Source organism: Chelonia mydas, chromosome 17 (assembly GCF_015237465.2).
Source record: "Chelonia mydas isolate rCheMyd1 chromosome 17, rCheMyd1.pri.v2, whole genome shotgun sequence".
Taxonomy (NCBI): domain Eukaryota; kingdom Metazoa; phylum Chordata; order Testudines; family Cheloniidae; genus Chelonia; species Chelonia mydas.
In genome coordinates, this window is record NC_051257.2 from 21,713,216 (window position 1) to 21,734,646 (window position 21,431).

The following is a 21,431-nucleotide window of genomic DNA, read 5'->3' on the forward strand; positions in this document are numbered from 1 at the left end:
CAAGCTGCTTCCAGCCACATGGGGGTGGGAGGAAGAGATGAGCTTTGCAAAGACACGGGCCAGGTCATCCCTTCCTCCCACCCCCACCCTGCGGCAGGAAGCAGCTCCCATCCCTTCCCTCACGCAAAGTGCCATGAAACTGCTGCTGGCCACATTCTGGTGTGAATCCTGGAAGAAGTCTGGGGGGTGGGGGGAGAGAATGTGACCCTACATGCCCCCCCCCCACATGTTGTCTCAGGAAGATGTGACACCAGGTACCAGGAGAGGCAGGTCTGTCCTGGGGGCCCAGCCAAGCACGGAGGGTGGAGAGCACCACACAGGGAGGGTTGTGGTCCGTCATTCACCCCCCCCCCCCCCGTGAGAGAGGTGTATGGGAGTGTGTGTGTGTCACCCCTCCCTGTGTGAACCCTAAAGCCTTAAAGAAAAGAAGGTAAATAAAAAGAATCCAACTACGCAGTATTTCTTTTTAACAGGGGCTCAGTCAACGATTGTACTGCATAGTTCTGATTGGTTGCCTCTGAACTTGTCTGAATACGAGTAATTTTACCAGGTATCCCGTATTCAGCATAGGGAAATATGGTCACCCTACTCATGCCCCGCAGCACGGGAGCCATCCCACTGGTGATCCTGCCTGAGGAAGTGCCCTTCTCCCAGCAGGAAGACATTTGAGAACCACTATGCTGGAGCATTAAGGGGAAAAAGTGGAACCCCTTTGGAGCCTAAGAGATGGGGTCTTACCTGCTTCCCCACCCCCGCATCAGGAGCTGCTTCTTGGGAACGAGCTAGTTAGGGACCAGTGCAGATGGTCTAAGGGCACAGTCGTGTGAGGTGCTGAAGTCAGTGGCGGCTGAGTGCTGGATCAGGCCCTAAGAAAGGATTGGGAGGGACTCTGCCACTAACCTAGAAGCCAGGCCCCCACCCCAAGTCCCTTCACCCCCAGAACTCAGACTAACACCATGGACTGGCTGCCTGGAGATGGCCAGAAGAGCATTTGTGGGGCTGAAACGGTGCAAAGGGCCATCGGTAGGAAACACTTAGATCTGAAGGGGTGACAACCAACCCCCCAACCCGGCTGCCCTCTCCACTTCCACCCAGGGCCCTTGCTGTGCCATCTACTGGGGGCACATGAGCCTCAGCCCTCTGCTGCTGAATCGTATCTCCCACACATCCAAGAATATCCCCAAACCACACACCAAGCTGTCCTTGAGCATCCCCTGGTCTGCCAAAGAGAAAGGGGACCTGCTGCATTGCAGGAACCTCTCTGGATCATAGAATCATAGAATATCACAGTTGGAAAGGACCTCAAGAGGTCATCTAGTCCAACCCCCTGCTCAAAGCAGGACCAGTCCCCAATGTTTGCCCCAGATCCCTAAATGGCCCCCTCAAGGATTGAACTCACAACCCTGGGTTTAGCAGGCCAATGCTCAAACCACTGAGCTCGGCAGAGCAGCCTGGCTGGTGCCACAGTTTGAAGGCACAGTCCAGCTCAGCCACTCAGTGGATTGGTTTAGTCAAGCAGCACCCAACTTCACCCCCCTAAGAGCCATGTTACCATAGCAACTTGCCAGAAACTCACAGGTAACCCCAAGTATATGAAATGGACCAGATTGCTGTAGCCTGCCTCCTCTTTAATAAACAGGTGCAGCTGGCAGATGCTACAGATCCCATCATGCCATGCTCCACTCCCCTGCACCTGAGATCAAGATACACCTCCCTCCCAAGACTGCATGTGGGGACATGTGGTCTCTGCAGGCCACGCCCAGAGTAGGCTGCATGTGTGCACTCTGTGTGAAAAGGGTGATAGTCAGCCAGGTGGAATGGTCTTTGCTCTGCTTTGTCAGGTACTCTTCTCCATCTCTCCTCCTCATCGCTGTTCGGCAATGACTTCACCTCCTCAATTATTAATCCTCTTTTTGCAGCCCCATCTGTTGTTGGATTAAGCCCATTAAACCTCCTCTGGGATTGGCCCCAGAGAAGGAGGCAGGTTTCCAGGAAGTGCATTAGAGATGAGAGCACAGACAGGGAGCCGAGACAAACAGAAGGGGAGGAGATAGCCTCTCTGAACAGCCTCCTCTGTTTCCTATCAGCTGTGGTATTGGTAGCCAAGGCAAGAAGCAATGACGAGTAAAAGGGGCATCATGTGAACCATCTCCTTGCAGACTGCACCAAGCTGGAGCCTGGGAGAGCATGACTCAGGATGCATGTTGGCTGTGAAATTAGCCATGAGACTCAGCCAGCAGGGGAGAAACATCTAGAACAAAGCCCAGGACAATTTAGCTCTCAAATCTGGAAGCCTGACAAAGCATGCTTGAACTTTCTTCCCCCTTGGCTGTCCCCATTGCTTTTGGTTAGCAGAGTAAGGGGATTTGGACTACATGGCTGTCCCCACAGTAAGGGAGAAGCTCCTGATCTCATCTGACTTGCACTTACAAATCCTGGGGGTTCTGACTAGCTGGTGTGTCTCTGGTGAAGTCATCGCTGTTCCCTTGTAATCACCACTGATTAGCAGATGGGATGAACCATCCCTCCTACTCTGCTCAGCCAGCTGTGCCCCATACTGCACTGCAGCCACATGGGCACACGGCGATCGCTGTGGGGCAATTCTCCACCTTTACACCACTCTGGTGACATAAAGAAGGCCGAAATGGCCCCTGAATGCCCACTGTAAATGGGAGCTCTATGGCTGGGGTTGGGTTGCACAGCCCCGCCCTGCCCTGGGCCCCAGCATAGTGGGCGTGTCAGAAGCATGCTACAGAAGTGTCTGCTGCTCTCCATGCTGAGGTACAACCCTGCCACGGCAGTGTAAAGCCCAGGGACATCTCCATACTCCCGACCAGGACTTTGGTACAGGCCTAAAGGAGGCTGTCGACAGAGAATCCATCCTAGGTTTTACACAGGGTCCAATGCATGCTGGGAGTGTAGTGACTGCTGTGTGAACACTCATGCAGGGCCGGTAAGACTGATAAAGCTCATAGGGCTCAAATCACTGTAGAGTTTAGAGTTTTCAGTAATCTGGGAGGAAACATACAAGTAGTCGGGGTCTTCACCCATTGAACTCTCTGCCGCTTGGCTCTCCGCCAATGAATGTGCATCTCTGGCATCCTGCAGGATGAAACCTAACTCCTTCTGGGATCAATTTGAGTTGTGAGTTCACTCAATGTGTTTGTGATTTGCTATGAGCCACGGGCAGAGGCCGGATGTGGGACCTGTTACTGTTTCCTCCCTCTGTTCCTGCGCTGGGGCTGTACTAGGATAGAATACATTTTAAAAACAGTTTTGTTTCCTTTCTAGCTTGTCAAAGTGCCCAAAGGCCTGGGGGCAGAGGCATCACATTTACGAGTGGTTGGTTGATCTCTTTCTGCCTGTCCTTGCCTGTTTCCTCTGTGCACGTCTGCACCACTCTTTCGCAAAGGCTGTGGCTCCCAACGAAAGGGCAGCTTAGTCAATAAAACTTTGCGATTGTAGGAGCGAGGGACTGGGGGGCACTGCTGCCTGCTCGGGGCACTGGGGCGGCACTGGTGCCCCCAGAAGGGGCCTAGAGCAGCTCATGCCCTCTGGTAGCTGGGACCCTGTTGCAGGGCATGGGGAATGGCAGGCATGGCTGAGGATCTGTACAGCCACCCCACAAGGCTGAGCATCACGATCTGTGTCTAAAGGCCAGGGGGTATGCTGGGGACTGGCTGAGGGACCCACAATGCTCCACTCCCATGGGTACAGAAGGAGGCGGGCTCTACATGGTGGACACACCTAGCAGCCAATGAGATGGCCTCCTTTGACTGAGGGGCCCTGATTTAGGTAACCCGGGCAAAAAAAAACCAAGCGGGAGGCGGTGGATTGGCAGAAGGTGGGCGTAGGGGGCAGGGCCTGGAGGTAAGCAGCAGGGGCCGGGACCAATGAGTGAAGAATAGGCGCGGTAAGAGGAAGGTCTGTAAAGCTGGGGGCGGGTTGAAGGCGCCAAGGGCCAATGAGCGAGGAGGAGGCGGGAGAAAGGGGCGGGTCCTCCGGGGGCAGTTCTCTGTGGAGTAGCAGCTGCCTAGACCTGTGAGCACAGAGTAGGCGCGGTAAGGGGCGGGACCGTGAGGCTCCGGACGGGTCCCACTGGGAGTTCAGTTCGAGTAGCATTCGCGCTGGCCAATGAGAGGCGGCAGGGCCGGGGGGGCGGAAGGCGGCTCCCGGCGGGGGGTGGGGCTGCCGTGTGAGCGGCAGGGGCGGGAGCCAATGCCGTGGGGAGTGGGTCCCGCTAGCGGCGGGTAGCGGCTGCGGGGCGCGCGGCTGGCGGGCCGGGGCGAGCCGGGATGGACCGGGTGAGCAGCTCCATGAAGCAGGTGCCCAACCCGCTGCCCAAGGTGCTGAGCCGCCGCGGGGGCGGCGGCGGCGGCGGCGGCCTGGAGGCGGAGCGCGAGGGCTTCGAGCGCAGTCAGGTAGCGTGGGAGGGGCCGGGGCGGAGAGGGGAGGGGGGTGTTGTGGGGATGAAGGGCTGGTTGGGGGGAGGGGCCGGGGGAGGGGTGGGGAGGAAGGGCTGGTTGGGGGGAGGGGCCGGGGGAGGGGTGGGGATGTTGGAGGGCTGGGGGACAAGGGGAGGTGGTGTTGAGGAGTGGGGGCTGGGGGGGGATGAGGAGTGGGGACATTGAGGGGCTGGGGGGGATGAGGAGTGGGGGCTGGGGGGGGGCATGGGGAGAGATGCTCTGGCCCGGGCAATACCAAGATACCCAGTTCCTGCAAGGGCCGGGGGATGAGATGCCAGTGGGCAGAGAAGCCAAGACACAGACCTGACTAGTTTGGGAATCCAGCCCCAAATACTGTCCCCTTCCCAGTCTGTCCATCCATCTAGGTGCCTTCTCTACCTGCAGTCGCTGCTGCTAACCAGCTGCTTTTATTCATATGCACTGAGATGGCACCATGCCTTTGCCTGGAAGAGCCTGATCTAAATTAGACAGATGAAGCAAAGGGAGGGGTAGGGGAAGAAGCAGTGAGGCCCAGATGTATAAAAGTATTGTTCCGTCACGCAGAGAGTGAATTATCTACCTTCTGATATTTTTAAGCATGCACTGAGATGGGGCAGAAGCTGAAAGTCTGAAACTGTAGCTCAGATGTGAGAGGCACAAGTTTGGGAGAAGAGATGATTTTTGACAGACAGACACAAGAACAGCAACTGGAGTCCACAGTTGTTGCAGTGTGTCAGAGCAATGAGAAACAGAAGGCAGCCTCCTCACCCTGGTTTCCCCTTCATTGTGAGAAGTTGCTCAAGTTAGGGGAGTCAAGTGAAGGAAGCCAAGATTAGCCCTTGGTCTATCCTACATAGGACTAGCTTGTGCAGGCAGATCTTATTGGTTAAAAGATTTCAGATTCTCAGGAGTTTTCTTTACAATTAGATGTTTCAAAAGTTGTAGCTGAATGGACACTACAGTGGTGGGTAAAATAGTGGCAGCCAGGATGAAAGTATGTTTCTATAGGTCTTGTAAAGATGAGTGTAATGTCCTTTAAAAGGAGAGATTCCTATCTTACAATTAACTCCAAATGCATATGCCTCACTGGTAATGCACACCAAGGTACACTCTCACATTTCACCTGTATCATTACATTGGTTTCCACAGCAATTCCAGATAGGCATTAGATGTCCCTTAACTTCAAGGCTCCTAGCTCTCATATAATGGCCTGTTTAATGGAATCAGTGATGCTTTTGGTTCTGAACCTTCCCTGTTGCTTTGAAGCGCTTATTTTGGTAGCTGTTCCACTATGCAGTAAGAAAAGGAGTACTTGTGGCACCTTAGAGACTAACAAATTTAATTGAGCATAAGCTTTCGTGAGCTACAGCTCACTTCATCGGATGCTGTAGCTCACGAAAGCTTATGCTCAAATAAATTTGTTAGTTTCTAAGGTGCCACAAGTACTCCTTTTCTTTTTGCGAATACAGACTAACACGGCTGCTACTCTGAAAACTATGCAGTAGGATTTATTATATGCCTGTTGCTTTGAAATGTCTTATACCTTTAGATTTGTGCAATTCACTGATATTCTAAAAGAAAACTCCACTCTAGTTATCCTTGTAGGGGGCTTTTTTTTTTTTTTTTTGCACAGTGTGCACTTTGTTTTGTATAGACTAGAGGGTCTTGTGTTGGCTTAAATAGCATTGCACCCCCATATAGGCAATGCCAAAATGCTAGCAGATTGTTATTATCTATGTAGCTCTGTAATTATGTATGTTAATATACATAAGTAACAATGTTTCAACGCAAATTACAATGTCCCTGCCCTTCAGCCTAAAGTCACAAGCAAGTACAACACGTAACCAGCATAGAGTGGCATGTGGTCTTTGTAGCTGTAATGCTTCTTGGAACAGGCAGGTTTTTCAGAAGGTTTTCTGGAAGAGAAGAGGAAGGAGACCTGGATGCTAATTGGGAGGCTGCAAGAAGGCGCAGACTCGGAAGCAGCGGAAAGTGATGGAGGGATCAGTTGGGAGAGATGCTTGGCCAGCCCAAAGGGGGTATGTAGCAGGAGAGGAGAGCAGAGTGCTGCAACTGGTGTAAAGTAGGAACTTTGGGGAAGCTTCCGTATTGCTCTGCTCTTTGTGGAGTCATCTGCACCAGTGCAAACTGCTACCATTTTGATCTAATAGCATTTTATACCCACTTTGCACTCACTGGTGTAAATGACTGCACAAAGGGCAGGGCAACAAAGAATCTGTGGGGAATAAGGTAAAGCCAAGGGAGAGTTTTGAAAAAGGAATGGAGGTAGTGCAGGCAGGGGATTGGGATCGCTGGTCAGAGCAGTAGAAGAGGAGGGGATCTGGCCAACAGTATTATTTGTGTTATCGTTGTGCCTAGGAGCACCAGTCGTAAACCAGGACCCCAGTGTGCTAGGTGCTGTACAAACACAGAACAAAAAGACGGCTTCTGCCCCTGAGAGCTTACAGTCTAAGTATAGGATGAGACACCAGATGGATAGACAGACCGGGGAGGGAGTGCAAGGAAACAATGGACAATATTGATCAGTGTGGTAGGCTGTGTGGTTTCAGCGCACAAGCAGCCTAACAGTGGTCAAAAACTGACTGTGAAAGGATGGGGTAGAGGGTGAGACCACAGAAAAGGCAATAATGGCAATAGTGGTTGAGGTGGGAAACAACCAGAATATGGGTTAATGTCCTGATGATAGACACATAGAGTAAGGCTTAGTTTTGGGTTTATGAGGTTTTGAGTAAGGACTCCTGTTCTATTGGAAGCTACCTAGAAAAAATACTTAAAGCCCTAAATTTGGAACCGAGACTAACCTTGCAATCTAACAGGTCCTAAAGGGGATTGAGTGCAATCATCACTCGAGACCAGTGTCTCCAGTGTGATCCAGAGCCTGCAGAAAATAGTGAAGCCTATTTATTTCAGATTTGGAGGCCTTTATTCCAACTAATAAAGAGCAGCAAATTCTGTGTTTCACTAAATGGCCCCACTCTGCCCAGGCTAATGGGATCCTTACAGCAAATATGTACTATATGTATTCCCTTGAGAGCCCCTTCTTCCCCACAGAAAGTGAACATTACTAGATGGGTAGTGGTGCTAATACTTATGTGTTAGTGCAGATAGCAAAGCACCAGAAGATGGTAATTTGTGCCATCAACAACAAAAGTCTGTGCAAAACTTGGAACATCTGTATAACCTGAGTTTCATTTTCTTGAGGATATTATAAGTTCTAATGGAAGGACACAATATGTGAACATCATGGTCTCAAGCACAAGCTAGCAAGGTCCAGAAAGCTGGTTATAGGACCAAATTATTCAACATTTGTTTCTAAGCAAGTACGTATCAGCACCCAGCAAGATGCTGTCTCTTTTCCTGTTCTTCGTTGATCTTTCCAAATCTTTTGGTAGCTGGAAATCTGAGGGCACTGTGTTGAAGACTCTTTAACTCCATCACAGGATACATGATCCCATTCCAGTTTATGGTGAAGTCTCTGAAATATGCCAAGGCGACTAGAGGTTAACTATGATTTTTCCAAACACTGGTTATTCAACACTTTTCTGATCTGTGCTTCCAAATTTTGCATAGAACCTGGTATGCATTTATTTGAAATAGTGGTTTTTTTTTTTTAATACAAAGGTTTCATCTGATTCCCAAGACCTTCATAAAATCAGGGTTTACCTGTATTTCTGTATCCTCAGCCCACTCCCAGTGTACCTCAGTATCTACCTGGTCTTCTGGCAGCAGAACATTCATGAAGAGGAATGTCCCATGCCAGAGGTGGAAAAAGCATGTCAAAATGGTTATTCTGTCCTGTTGGATGACTGACATCTGTTTCTTGCCATGACCCATCCTATGTGGTGTGAGATTGGTATTGGAGTACTCTGCGAATATTATGAGAATGTTTCATTAGATGCTACACAAGGATCCTGAATTTAATAGTTTTTCCTCTGACAAAGCTAATTTGTTGCTTTTGGGCCAGATGTCAATGAACCTTGCATTGTTGTTGAAAGTGCTGTCTCCATTTCCCTGGCCTGGGTAGGTGAATTCCTCAGGTTGCTTTGTGGCACGAACATAAAGATAGATCCCGATAACTTTATTTTTATACTATTTCAGTGTGTGTATGCCAACTCTTGATGGACTTCCTGCTGGATGAAAGAACCTCTACTAGCACAGCTGAGATTAGACTGCCTGCTGTTGCTTTTTACATACCCGTATTGGCTCTGCTTTTCTTCAGCCATCAACACAGATGGGTTTTAATGGAAAAGCTGAGCAGTAGAGACATTGAGATCCTATCGATCCTGCTGTTTTACAGATACAAAACCAGATAGGAGTTTATAATTGCATGTGGATGTGAGGGCTTTTAAAATGACTGCCTAGGTTAACGTCTGTATTTCACTTATTTGGATCTGCTAGTGCTTGTTGCAGAAGCTGAAATGGAACAAATCTTAAGAGCTGAGCAACAACACTGGCTGAGGGGATGGAACCAACAAAAAAAATAATGAATCATGACATATGTTGTTACTTGTGTTTCCTATAGCATTTAATTCAGTCTGACATCTGTATCCTTTGGAAATGATTCTTTCGCTGTCAAGGAGTCTGCTACAGTAGTAACTATTCTGGACGAACCTTTAAAATGCTTGTCAGGGTTAAAGCTCTAGAGGCAAGGTTTGAAGCTGAAGGTCTGGAATCTACTTGGTTAGGTTAGGCATAGCACTGCAATCTAATCCACTTTGATTTCCCATCTCCCTTCCATTGCATTTGTCCGCAGGGGATGCAGTTGTGATGCTGGGGACAGAGAAGTGATTCATGCTCTGTACTAACTGAATTTTTGCCTAACAAACTAGCAGAGACAAGATGTTCAGCTCTTGGATAAGCCAAATATTTAACAAAAAAAGAGAGAGTGAGAATGGAAGAAGGATGCATGTGTGGTGAGTAAGATGCATGCAGATGCTGTTACATTCTGAGATATACCACAGAGCAATAAAGGATCACGGAAAACTCCAGGTGCTTCTCTCAGGATAGTACCAATTACTCTCAAAGGAAAATGGATACAAGGAGATAATGTAAGTGAGGAGGGGGAAATGTGCACTCAGAATAGCAACTTCACTTGACAGAGCAGCTTCAAAACGTGGTCTGCTTTTTTCCTACATTTAAATGATCTGTCCTGTAAAGCAGTGGTTTCCTGAAGGATTTGTTTTCTGTTACAGGAGCACTACATTTCTACACAGACTGTTTAAACCTCAGCACACCACTCTAATCACAAAAGCCTTGTGTACACTGATGTTTGCAGTGTTGCTACAGCTGTGTTAGTCCCAGGATATGAGAGACACAGGAAAAGCTATTATCTCACCCACCTTGTCTCTTTTGTCTACATGGGAGCATTGAGGCACTTATATAGCATATCTTTCCAACTGTATCAAAGACACAGTGTATTTGCCCCTGGGAGCTGTGCAGGTCATTGTAGGGTAACAATCCCTGCAATACTTGCTGCGAGTATTGTGTATGGACATGGTGCCCCATACCCACCCAATGCATGATATGGATACATTGCACTTTTGTCACTTGCACCAGTTCAGACACACCAATGAACATTCCAGTAGCGCAGCTGTCTAGTGTAGACAAGCCTGCTGAGGAGAAGCAGGCTCCTAGGCTTTGTTCACACTACACTCACATTCTTAAGATTTCCTTCTCTGTATCACAACCATGGGAAACTTTAGGAAAATACAGCTAATGTAGGCAGAGCCTTACTCACATAATTCAGGTTGGCCCTTTAAACACAAGCATGCTACAAGCCCCAGGTGAAATAAGGGCAGACACCCACTCCCAGTTCTTCTTTCTGTCTAGCCTTAATACCAGGGTGGTTTATTCAAGTAAGGAAGGAAGCGGTGGGGAAAGATACTACTTCCCCAAGACAAGCCTTCCTCCAGAAATCTGGAAAATGGGATTTTAGGTCTTCCATCAGAATATATAGGAAAGGCACTGAATAGTAGAGGGAGAGACAGAGTGGATTGTAAGCTGTTTGGGACAGGGACCTCTTTTTGTTCTGTGGATGTGCAATGCAGTGCCCAGCACGGCGGGGTCCTCATCCGTAACTAGAGCTCCTAGGCTCTACCGCAGTACAAACAACAATAATCAGCACTAATGGCTGTTGACAATTTTGGATGAGACAAAAATCTAGAAGACCTTCACTTAGCTTGTGGACCACCATTGGGCTTGATTCACTGTTGCCCTGCACCACGTTTATGCTGGTGCACTGTGGTTATAAAATGCTGCCAAATCGGACAGTAGAGTTTTACTCCCCCTGTGCACTCACTGTGCATTGGTGCAAATTAGTGCACAAGACACAGGACAATGGTGAACTGGGCCCAAAGACCGAAAGCTCTGCTGAGAAGTGAGGAATTTTTCTGGTTCTAAAGTAGCTACTATTGCATATGTAGTCACTAGAGTCTGTTTACTTTAAGAGAAAATTGGCTAGCAAATTACATCTGACCCTACATGAATTTCAGGAGTCCAGTCAGCCATCAGTAATGCATCTCCAGGCTAGAAGTACAGTTGAATCCCTGAATATGGCCTGATCTACACTTAAAGCTCATGAAAGCTTATGCTTAAATAAATTTGTTAGTCTCTAAGGTGCCACAAGTACTCCTTTTCTTTTTACTTAAAAGTTAGTTTGACATAGCTACAATGGTCAGGAGTGTGAAAAATTCACACCTCAGAGCACCGTAGTTAAGCCAACCTAACCCCACTGTAGATGTGCTGTGTTGACCTAGATACCACCTCTTGGAGAGGTGGATTATCAACAGCAACAGAAAACCCTGCTCCATCGCTGTAGAAAGCATCTGCACTATGGCTCTACTTCGGCACAACAGCTGCGCAGCTGGAGCACCCATAGTGTCGACGTGCCCTTTGTCTGCACTGCAGGCAGGAGGTGTGATTGTAGCTTCCGCTAGATCAAAGATAGCTTGAATAACAATAACCGGGTAGCCACAACGGCTTGTGTGGTGGTACAGGCTAGCTGCTGCAGTATGTTCTTGGGTAGTATTGTACTTTGGTAGACCAAAGCTAGCTCAGGTATGTCTACAGGTGCTTCAATCGCACCAGCTGATTGCAGTGTAGACACACCTTAAAGTTTTAATTTCCATTTAGAAGACATACTGAAGTGCATTTTCTCTGTCCCTGTCCTGTTTCTCTCTCTACAGTGTATTGTTTGACTGCTGCCCCCCTGGGATCCTTGAGAAGACAAGATGTGCCTCTCAGAAGGCTATCCCTCACTGAGCAGAATCATGTAAACAAATGTTTATTGCCCTTAGACTGTAAGGTCTTTGTGACGAGGACTTATTGGTTGGCTCAGTTCACATGTTGTACATCACTTTGTGCACTTATGGCAATACATAAATAATGATATATTGCATCAAATGTCAGTCTGGCATCTGGTTTATGAAAGAGGGAGCGGACATGCATACAACATTAATTGCTGGGACAGGAATTTAATATGCCCATCTTGCAACATAATTCATTTTACAGGGAATGTAAGAGAGAAGATGTCTTTTGGTGTGATCCTTGGAGAACACAGAGTAAGAACATTGTTGGCTGGAACTGGAGTGAGGATGAAGAACTGTTGTTCCTGCAGAGGGAGCCTGCTTTGTCACTGTAAGAGCTTTTGTGCTCTGAATGTGAATGTAAGTTGCCCTGGATAGGGGAACTTTGAGACAGAGGGCTGTATCCTTGAGATGCTCTTAGATGAACAGGAGATTATACTATGGATTTGCTTTTTATGTATTTTGTTTTTGCTCTATATTCTGTTCTATATAGGTTCTCATACCACCCTTCTCAGCATAGTGTTTGAGCACCTTCTAGTCGTGCATGACTAATATTCGTCATATGTGGTTTATTCTTTTGCAGAGTGTTTGTGAAAGTGGGCCATTGCCAGTGCTTGGTTAAGGCCAAGAAGGGGTGTTCAGTATCTGTGTCCATTTTGGTTTGGGGATATCTTCTCAGAGTGCCAACAGCCCATGTTTTTTTGTTTTTGTGGAGGGAAGGAGGGCTGGTACCTTTGTTAGTCAATGGACTGAGATCACTAGCTTGCTTCAACATAGTCACTCAACAGTCGTTGGATGGTGATAGCATTTGGCGCTACTGATGTGCGCATGGTTCAAGTTGGTGATGGAGAGGTGGAAGCCAAGTATCCCCTTTCCTATCTCCTGAACCATCCAGTCCTTGCTGATTCTTTTTAAGTGAAAATGGCATAGACTGAAGGACTAGAAAGTGTAAGTGCTTTGTTTTTTGTTTTAAGTCTATGGATCGCTTTAAACACACACTGACACAACTGTAATGCATAGAAGTAGCATCATTGCTGATTGGCTAGCTCAGGTATCTGGAGAGCTTCACCTAGTCTAAGCTATGAATTCTCCTTTAGAGACCCAGAATTATTCCTCTACCAGGAGCAACTCTCTTTCAGAGCCTGCAGCAGAGAAGCCTCTTCCTGCTCTACAGTTCAGAGGAAGTGGGCCTTTGGAGTCCCAGAGAGGGATGTGGTGTGGATTAGGCTCTTTGGGGAGATAATCCATTTGGCTGAAACTCTTGGTAGAAAATAGGGATCCTTAAAAATGGTCGCCTCCTAACCTCATATCCGGGCCCCTTCCAATGCTTCTCTCTCTACAATGTCATTAACTCTCTGTACTGCCAGGACACTCGTCCAGGATGTGGTTGTGTCGCCTCCTCCCTCTCTCTCTGGTTCCCCCCTGCCTTCCCATTTCTCTTACCAGCTCTCTCCATCCCTCTTCTTAAATCTCTGCACTGGCTTTTGCTCTTCTTTCACATGAAGTTGGTACATTTCCTTGCTCCCTCCCTGACTGCTGTTCTCTCCTGCTACACACCCACAGCACTCCCTTTGGTCAGACCAAGGTTCACTCCCAGCGACTCTTTGTCACTTTCAGGCACTCCCATATCTCTGCCTTCATTCAGGCTGCCTTCATGTATTTCAAGCACATTATAGCTGGATAGCCACTGTCAGGGTTCTGTTGCAAAAACCAACTTTGAATGTTAAACCACTTTGCTAATAGAATGGGGGTGGGCAAACTATGGCACACAGGCCATTTTAAGCTGGGCTGCAAGCTCCCGCTGGGGAGCAGGGTCTGGAGCTTGCCTCTGCTCTGGTGCTCCAGCTGGGGTGCTGGCCTGGGGGTGCTGCACCACGTGCCTTGGCCCCACTCCGACACTCTAGCGAGGGCACTGGGTCAGGGGCCGCGCCACACAGCTTGGTCCCACTCCAACACTCTAGCCAGGGCACTGGGTTGGGGGCCGTACAACGCAGCTTGGTCCCACTTCAGTGCTCCAGCCGGGGCAGTGGCTCGGGAGGTCCAGACCACGTGGCTCGGCCCTGTTCCAGCTTAGGTGCTGGGTCGGCTCCCGGAAGCCGCGGCATGGCCCCGCTCCCACTCCTGTGCACTCCAGTGGCCCCCTCCAGCTCTCCAATGGGAGCTGCAGGGGTGGTGCCTGCGGATGAGGCAGCATGCAGAGCTGCCTGGCCACGCCTCCGCGTAGGAGCTGGAGAAAGGACATGCCACTGCTTCCGGGAGCTGCTCGGAGCCTGCACCCTTGAGCCTCTCCCCACACCCCTGCCCCTACCCTGATCCCCCTCCCACTCTCCAAAGCCCGTTGATACCAGCCCGGAGCACCCTCTTGCACCCCAAACCTCTCTTCTCCAGCCCCACCCCAGAGCCTGCACCCATTCCTGCACGCCAGCCCTGATCTCTCTCCTGTCCTCTGAACCCCTCAGTCCCAGCCCAGAGAACCCTCCTACACCCCAAACTCCTCATCCCCTCCCACACCCCAACCCCAATTTTGTGAGCATTCACGGTCCGCCATACAATTTCTATTCCCCAGTGTGGCCCTCCGGCCAAAAAGTTTGCTCACCCCGGTAATAGAATGTAAGAACTGATGGTAGCAGGCGGGTCACGGCTCTCTGCTGAAAGGGCATTGAGCACATTTGGGGCAGTTTAATTTTAAGTCAGTGCCTCTTGCTCCCCAGCCTGGCTGCCAAGCTTAATGCAGTGAGGCCTCTGAAGTTTCCATTTCACTGATAGGTAAACCCACTCCTGAATGTTCCCCTTTTCTAGTGAATGTCCAATTTCAAAGATCCATCTTCCTCCACTGCCTGCTGACTGAGCTAGGGGAGAAAGGCGGAAATTTCTCTATAGTGTAGTGGGGTTGGCACAGTGTACAAAACTCAAATGGAAATACTGTCTTCATTCCGAAAGGCCACATTATGCCATCCTTACTCACACTGAGTAGTACATGTTTGCCCATGGATTTCAGTGGGAACTAGTGGGTAGTAAATGGAGGTGAGGGGGGAGAATGTACCCCATAACCATTAATATTCTGTATGTGTGCATCTCACTGATGTGTCCTGCCAGTCCAGCTTTCGCACTATGCAGTTAATGGGCTACATTAAGAGAAAATTTGCACTCAAAAAGCTGATTTGGAATCTCCCTATTTCAAGGTACATGTGAACTTGAAAACTATCCAGGCAAAAAGATTTGCAAGTAGTTTCAGGTACCATGCCTACCCCTGAGTCCTTCTACCAGCATCTCCAGTTTTTCAGTAAAATTTCCCTATATTTTAAAAATGTTTTTCTCTCCTCTAGTGCTGTGCAAAAGACCCTCACAAACAGCATAAACAGACTGACTACACTGGAGAAAGTGGGAAACTGACTAGACACAAAGTGATATCAAATGCACTGCGTAAACTGAATAAAAAGAGAATATTTGTGATTAATAAGTATTAATAATCGAAGGTATTACTTATAATCACAGAAGAAAATCTTATGAAATGGAAGTGTGATTTCTAACTTGGTGGTGTGACTTTAATTTCTTTAGTAAAAAACAACTTGAAAGCAGCTCACTGCAAAGCACAGTAGCTGGAGAGTGCTGTCCCTGGTTGCCTTTGCAGCCCAAAACAATAATATTTAATAAAATACTGTACGGGGGAGATTACTGTTTCCCCTGCCCCTCTTCTTTCTTGTCTCATGTGCATAATGGGCCAAGTTGTCTTCCCACTTGGCCCCTGAGCAGCCTTGTTAATTGGAATGGACTTGCTTGGAAGAGGTAAATTGGCACAAAATGCGCCCAGTCACAGTCATGATGGGAAATACTGGTTTTCTGCTGGCAGAACATTTTAAACCCTGTTCTTTTTCTCAGTGGTTCAGATTGCTGTAGCCACCCATCAGTTTGGCTAAGAACATCAACTCTTACCCAGGACATGAGGCTCCTTTTAAAATGCCAGAGTGTTACTATATATAACCTTTGCGAGCAGATATTTAAAGAATCATGTTGTCACTTGCAGAAAACAGGGGAAAAAATAGCTCTTGTCTGTGGAAAGTGACAAATTAAGCCAGATGAACCCATCCTAAGGGAGTAGGTGATACAGTGGATGAGTTCACTAGACTTTCATCTTTGGAAAAATGAGCTCTTAGGATCTGGAGGCTGAATGCCCTCAATTTCCAGTGACTTAAATAGGAATTGAGGGTGCTTAGCACCTAACAGGATTGGAATTGTAGTTGGTAACTAATGAACATGAGTCATCTGGTCTGTTTTGAGTCCCTGTTCGAGGTTTATTTATATCCCAGTGGTTTCACTAACGTGAATGAAAATATTTTAATTCTTAACAATTTACTGTAACATGTAGCTCCTTCCCCTTTTCCTGTGCTTTTGGGTGGTGGCCACTGTTATATATATATATATATATATGCATGCAGATATCGCAATGAATTTTTTACATAATGATGCACTCTGGAAACTAACACATGCTGTGAAAAACATGGGTCTGATCCTGCTCCCCCTGAAGTCAAGGGAATTTTGCCATTGACTTCAGTGGGCGCAGGACTGGGTCCTGTATTTTCAGGCTGTTGTTTGTTTGATTAGTGCTGCTGTAGTAGAGCATGTGATGTGTCTGTATTCGAGTGAATTTCAAGGTATCTGGTAACAGGCGGAAGTCCTCTCGCAGTGAATACAGGGGTCTGCAAAATCACAGTGACCACCTGAGGCCAAGGGAAATCTGCAGTTGTTGTGGAAAAAGCTTTGTCATAGAGTTCAGCAAGTGCATGTTTTAGATGAGCCTGAGGTTCTGATAAAGTAGGGATCAATATAAAACATTCTAATAGTGACCGGTTTATATTGGATGGATTCTGTATTCAAGTAAAGGATTTTCCAGTGAGGATTTCCCAGGTTTAATGAAAATAGGAATTGCTTCTATTTCTTCTAAATCTTGGTAGCAATAAAGACCATTTATAATCCTCAACCTGCTTGTTGTCCATTTTTAGTGATAGTTCAGCCTTGCAAACTAGACTAAATTATTTTTCTCAAGGTCTCTCAGAAGCAGAAGATGCCTTTTGCTCTTCAGTATTTCAGCTGGGTTTGCCAAGGCTGCAGGGATTTATTGCCAGGCACAGAATGAAAAGCAATATTCAGTGGTAAAAGGAGGAGAGAGTTAAAAGATACACATTGATTCTAGTGAGTGCATCAGCCACAAAGGATGTGATGTGCCTGGTCACTGGGAGCCCAGGATGAGAGGGAACTACAGGTAGTTTTTATATAGGAAATAAACAGTTTCCCTTGTTTCCTGATCAACCTGTATTAACGATGCTTGTCACAAGCTTTGCTCTTCCTCTGCGTGACTGCTGTCAATTGTATCTGCCTATGGAGTGTCCCTTCCCCCACCACACCTGGACTCATGCAGGAATGAGATTGTGCCCCACAGCTAAGTTGCCTGCTGATCTGAGCATTTTTGCTCTTGCTCTGGCTCCAATGAGATGCTATGTCAGATAAAAACAAACCTTCAGTGAAGAAGAGTCTGCTAGAATTCAGGTAGCTTATTTTGACTGTTGTGGAACTGGAAACGGCCATCTGTATGTTCTCTCCAATGCAGATGGTTGAAAAGACACTGCAAAATATGCTGTGAGGTACTTTAACAGCGATAGCTAAAGCAAACGCATTTGGGACATTTAGTCCTTAACCTTTGACTTTTCAGATAGTCTCTGGGCAGTTCCAGGGGACACAAGTAATCAAAGGAATGGGAATTGGATGAAACTGTTATAGCATGGATACATACCTGGCTAGGAAGTCCAACAAGGAGTAATGAATGGTTCAGTGATTGGTGAAGTCCCTGAAGGTGTGCATGCAGTACTAGATATTTTCAGTACTTGAGGATAGATTTAAGAATACACCAATCAGATTCACAAATAATGCAAAACAAGGAGGACTCACAAATATGTTGGAGGATAGTATCAAAATACTTGACAGCAGGATCACAGAGGGGAGGATATGGGTGTTCTAGTGAATGTTGCCACAAAACCAGCAAATGCCCTGTGGTTGTGTGGTATTAACAGGCATATCACAGACAGAGCAAACTAGACAACTGTTCTGCTCAGTCCTGGCTAGGCTTCACTTGGAGCCCAAATTTGGTTTTGGGCCCCACATTCTTTTTAAAAAGACATAAACAAAGTGGCAAAAGTTCAGAATCCGAGGGGTAGCCGTGTTAGTCTGTATCCACAAAAACAACGAGGAGTCTGGTGGCACCTTAAAAGACTAGCAGATTTATTTGGGCATAAGCTTTTGTGAGTAAAAAAACTACTTCTTCAGATGCAAAAGTTCAGAGGAGAGCAATAAAATGTTTGTGAAAGAAGATGCGAGGAAAGGGCAAGGGAAGGGGACTGCAGGCTGGAGGAGATGATGGAGGTCTCTCTGCAATATAGAAAGGGGACAGGGATTAGTTCTTATTAGTCTGCTAGGACAGAACTGGAGCTAATGGGCTTAAGCTGCAGGGGGGAAAACTTAGGTTGAATATTGAGAAAATCTTTAACTCTAAACAGTTCAGGGAATGGAACAAGTTTCTGAAGAGGCTCTGGAGACACCATCACTGGAGAGATTCAGGGTGGAAAATGCACCCCCCTCTATGAGGGTTGGCTTTGTAAGAATGAACCAATCCCATCCCGTGGGATATCTAGGTAACGTACTCTATAAAGGTCCCTTCCAAATTAAGGGAATCTGATATTTGTATATACTCCTTTCTGAGTGTATGTATGTCCTCTGGGATCTCTTTGCCCTAATCCAGGGCTTCATGTCAACACTCCTCTGTGAGAGTTGAACCAGGCTCCTGCTGGAGCTACTCATTGCTGCTCCTTGCCAGAGCAGGTGACTCTACCCTAGGTGGTCTAGGTTGGTTCTATTAAGTCGTATTGTTTGACCCTTGGAGCCGTTTCAGATTTCAGCCTCCTCTAGTGTGGGTTGAAACTTCCAGGAGTTGTTCTGCTAAGTGTTAGGTTACATATTTGCACTGGTTACTCTGAGTTTCCAAGTGCAGGGGTTGGACCTATCGCTGTATTTGGGACTCTTGGGAAGACAGTGTGGGCCCCTCGGGTATTGGGACCAGCAGTTCCAGTGAGATGAAATGTCGTCGGAGAAGGGTATTGTGTTTCCAGTTCCTGTAGCTGTGAGTCCCTTTGTGTGTCTGAGAGGGAGTTCCTAGTGTGTAATCATGGGTTTCCTTGCACGTTACCCAGCCAAGTCAAAACACTAATAGAGGGCATGCACCAGGTTAGCCATTATTCAGTGGCCTGGCAGGGTAAGCCCAGTGGGTGCAGTGGAGGGAGTGAGGGTGCTGTCGAGCACTGTAACCAGAGCAGCACTGCTCAGGGAGCCGTAATGTCGGTAGTATTAGTTTCCTTTATAATCCTTTTTTTTTTTTTTTTTTTAAACATGCCTTAAGGGTGTAAATTGACGTAAGGAACAATGTGTTTAGATTAGATTTTTTTTTCTTGCATTTGTAAATATCTGACTTTAAATATTTCAAAGATAAAGACAAGAAGAAGGCACAAGTTAAAGCTGCTATTCTATCTTTCATAGACTTTAAGGCCAGAAGGGACTATCATGATCATCTAGTCTGACCTCCTGCACATTACAGCCACAGAACCTCATCCACCCATTCCTATAGTAGGCCCAACAACTCTGGCTGAGTTTCTGAAGTCCTCAAACCTTGATTTAGACTTCAAGTTACAGAGAATCCACCAACAGCCAGGCTATTGACCCCAACAAATTGTCAGTCTCTTGAAAGTTTTATTACAGTCTTAGACCATGTCTACACTACCATTTCTGTCAGTATAACTGATGTCGCTCGGCGGTGTGAATAAAACACCCCCCTGAGTGACATAAGTTATACTGTCAGAAGCATTTGTGTGGACAGTGCTATGATGGCAGGAGATCTCCTGTTGAGACAGCTGCTGCCGTTCATGGAGGTGGTTTTATTATGTTGACGGGAGAGCTCTCTCCCTCTGACATAGAGCAGCTACATGAATAATCGTACAGTGGTGCAGTTGCATGGGTACAGCCGTGCTGTTGTAAGCTCGTTAGTGTAGACATGACCTTAGCTGAAAAACCTGGTTTATTTGTCATTGACCACTGGTTAAAGCCACGCACAATACAGTGTAGGTTTTATGCAAATTTATCTTATGCAGTTCTGCCAGTGTAACTCAGTCCTGGCTTCAAGCATCTCCTGCTGTTCCAGTCCAGTCCCTTCTGGACTAGATTCTAATCTAGGAGTTTATACTGACTCATCACCATGGTAGGTATCTAAGACTGTGTCTACAAACTTTTCCTGACGCAAGTTATATTGGCATAAAGCTGCCGCAGTTAGTGCAAGGAGCCCTTGACTTTACGATGTTCGACTTACAATGAATGGCACTTATGACGTTTCTCAATTGACACCCTGATTCGACTTACGACAATTGGTTTTGACTTTATGGTGCTCCATCCCGCAATGGAATGGATTGCTGTTACGAGTTACGACATTTCAACTTACGATGCAATTTTCAGGAACCAATTGTGTTGTAAGTCCGAGGACTGCCTATATAGCGCTTGGCTCCTTGTATCAGTAACGGGCGTGCTCACTAGGAGTGCTTGTGTCATTGCACGGTGCGGTGCAGTATGGGTAGGTATCCCAGTGGGCAACCTGCCACTGCGTGGTACTGCAGAAATGAGTCACGCAGGGTGATTATGAGCAAGGGCTCAACTTCCCAGCATGCAGCTATCTCCTTTCCATAATGTCATCTATATCCAATGTTCCCTCTAATTTTTGACAGGCTGTGTGCGCAAAAAATTTCTTCTGTGCAAATTTTGTGCACGTGGTGTTTCGCCGTGTGCGTGGGGTTTAGGATCTGCGTGCGTGCGCACACGCGCACAGCTTAGAGGGAACAGTGTCTGTCAGGGTTCCTTCCCCACTCTGAACTCTAGGGTACAGATGTGGGGACCCGCATGAAAGACTCCCTAAGCTTATTCTTACCAGCTTAGGTTTAAAACTTCCCCAAGGTACAAAACTCTGCCTTGTCCTTGAACAGTATGCTGCCACCACCAAGCATTTTAAACAAAGAACAGGGAAAGAGACCACTTGGAGATGTCTTTCCCCCAAAATATCCCCGCGAGCGCCACACACCCTCTTACCTGGGGAGGCTTGAGAATAATATCCTAACCAATTTGTTACAAAATCATCAAAGACCCAAACCCCTGGATCTTGGAACAATGGAAAAAATCAGTCAGGTTCTTAAAGAAGAATTTTATTTAAAAAAAAGAAAGGTAAAAATCATCTCTGTAAAATCAGGATGGAAAATACTTTACGGGGTATTCAGATTCTAAACACAGAGGATCCCCCTCTGGGGAAAACCTTAAAGTTACAGAAAACAGGAATAAACCTCTCTCTTAACACAGGGAAAATTCACATAAAACAAAAGATAAACTAATCCGCCTTGCCTGGCTTACCTATACTGGTTGCAATATTGGACATTTGGATTAGGATGGGTTGGAGAAGATGGATTTCTGTCTGGCCTCTCAGTCCCAAGAGAGAACCACCACGTAAACAAAAAGCACAACAAAAGCCTCCCCCCACTCCAAGATTTGAAAGTATCTTGTCCCCTTATTTGTCCTTTGGGTCAGG

The 21,431-nt window shown here is 47.1% G+C and overlaps 1 protein-coding gene across 4 annotated transcripts in view; it reads left to right on the plus strand.

The window, feature by feature from the left end:
* Nucleotides 1-4,213: 4,213 nt before the first annotated feature.
* HIP1 (huntingtin interacting protein 1) overlaps nucleotides 4,214-21,431 on the plus strand; it is a 163,375-nt gene continuing 146,157 nt past the window's right edge. Inside the window, exons 1-3 of one of the 4 annotated variants that reach the window (XM_043531269.1) lie at nucleotides 4,283-4,421; nucleotides 11,651-11,736; nucleotides 11,976-12,130. In XM_043531269.1, coding sequence (XP_043387204.1) covers nucleotides 11,993-12,130 — 138 coding nt within the window. In that variant the 5' untranslated portion in view covers nucleotides 4,283-4,421; nucleotides 11,651-11,736; nucleotides 11,976-11,992. Of the gene's footprint in view, nucleotides 4,422-8,177; nucleotides 9,380-11,650; nucleotides 11,737-11,975; nucleotides 12,131-21,431 lie in introns of those variants that run through there. The other 3 variants (XM_037880878.2, XM_037880879.2, XM_043531270.1) reach the window with 3 other exon arrangements.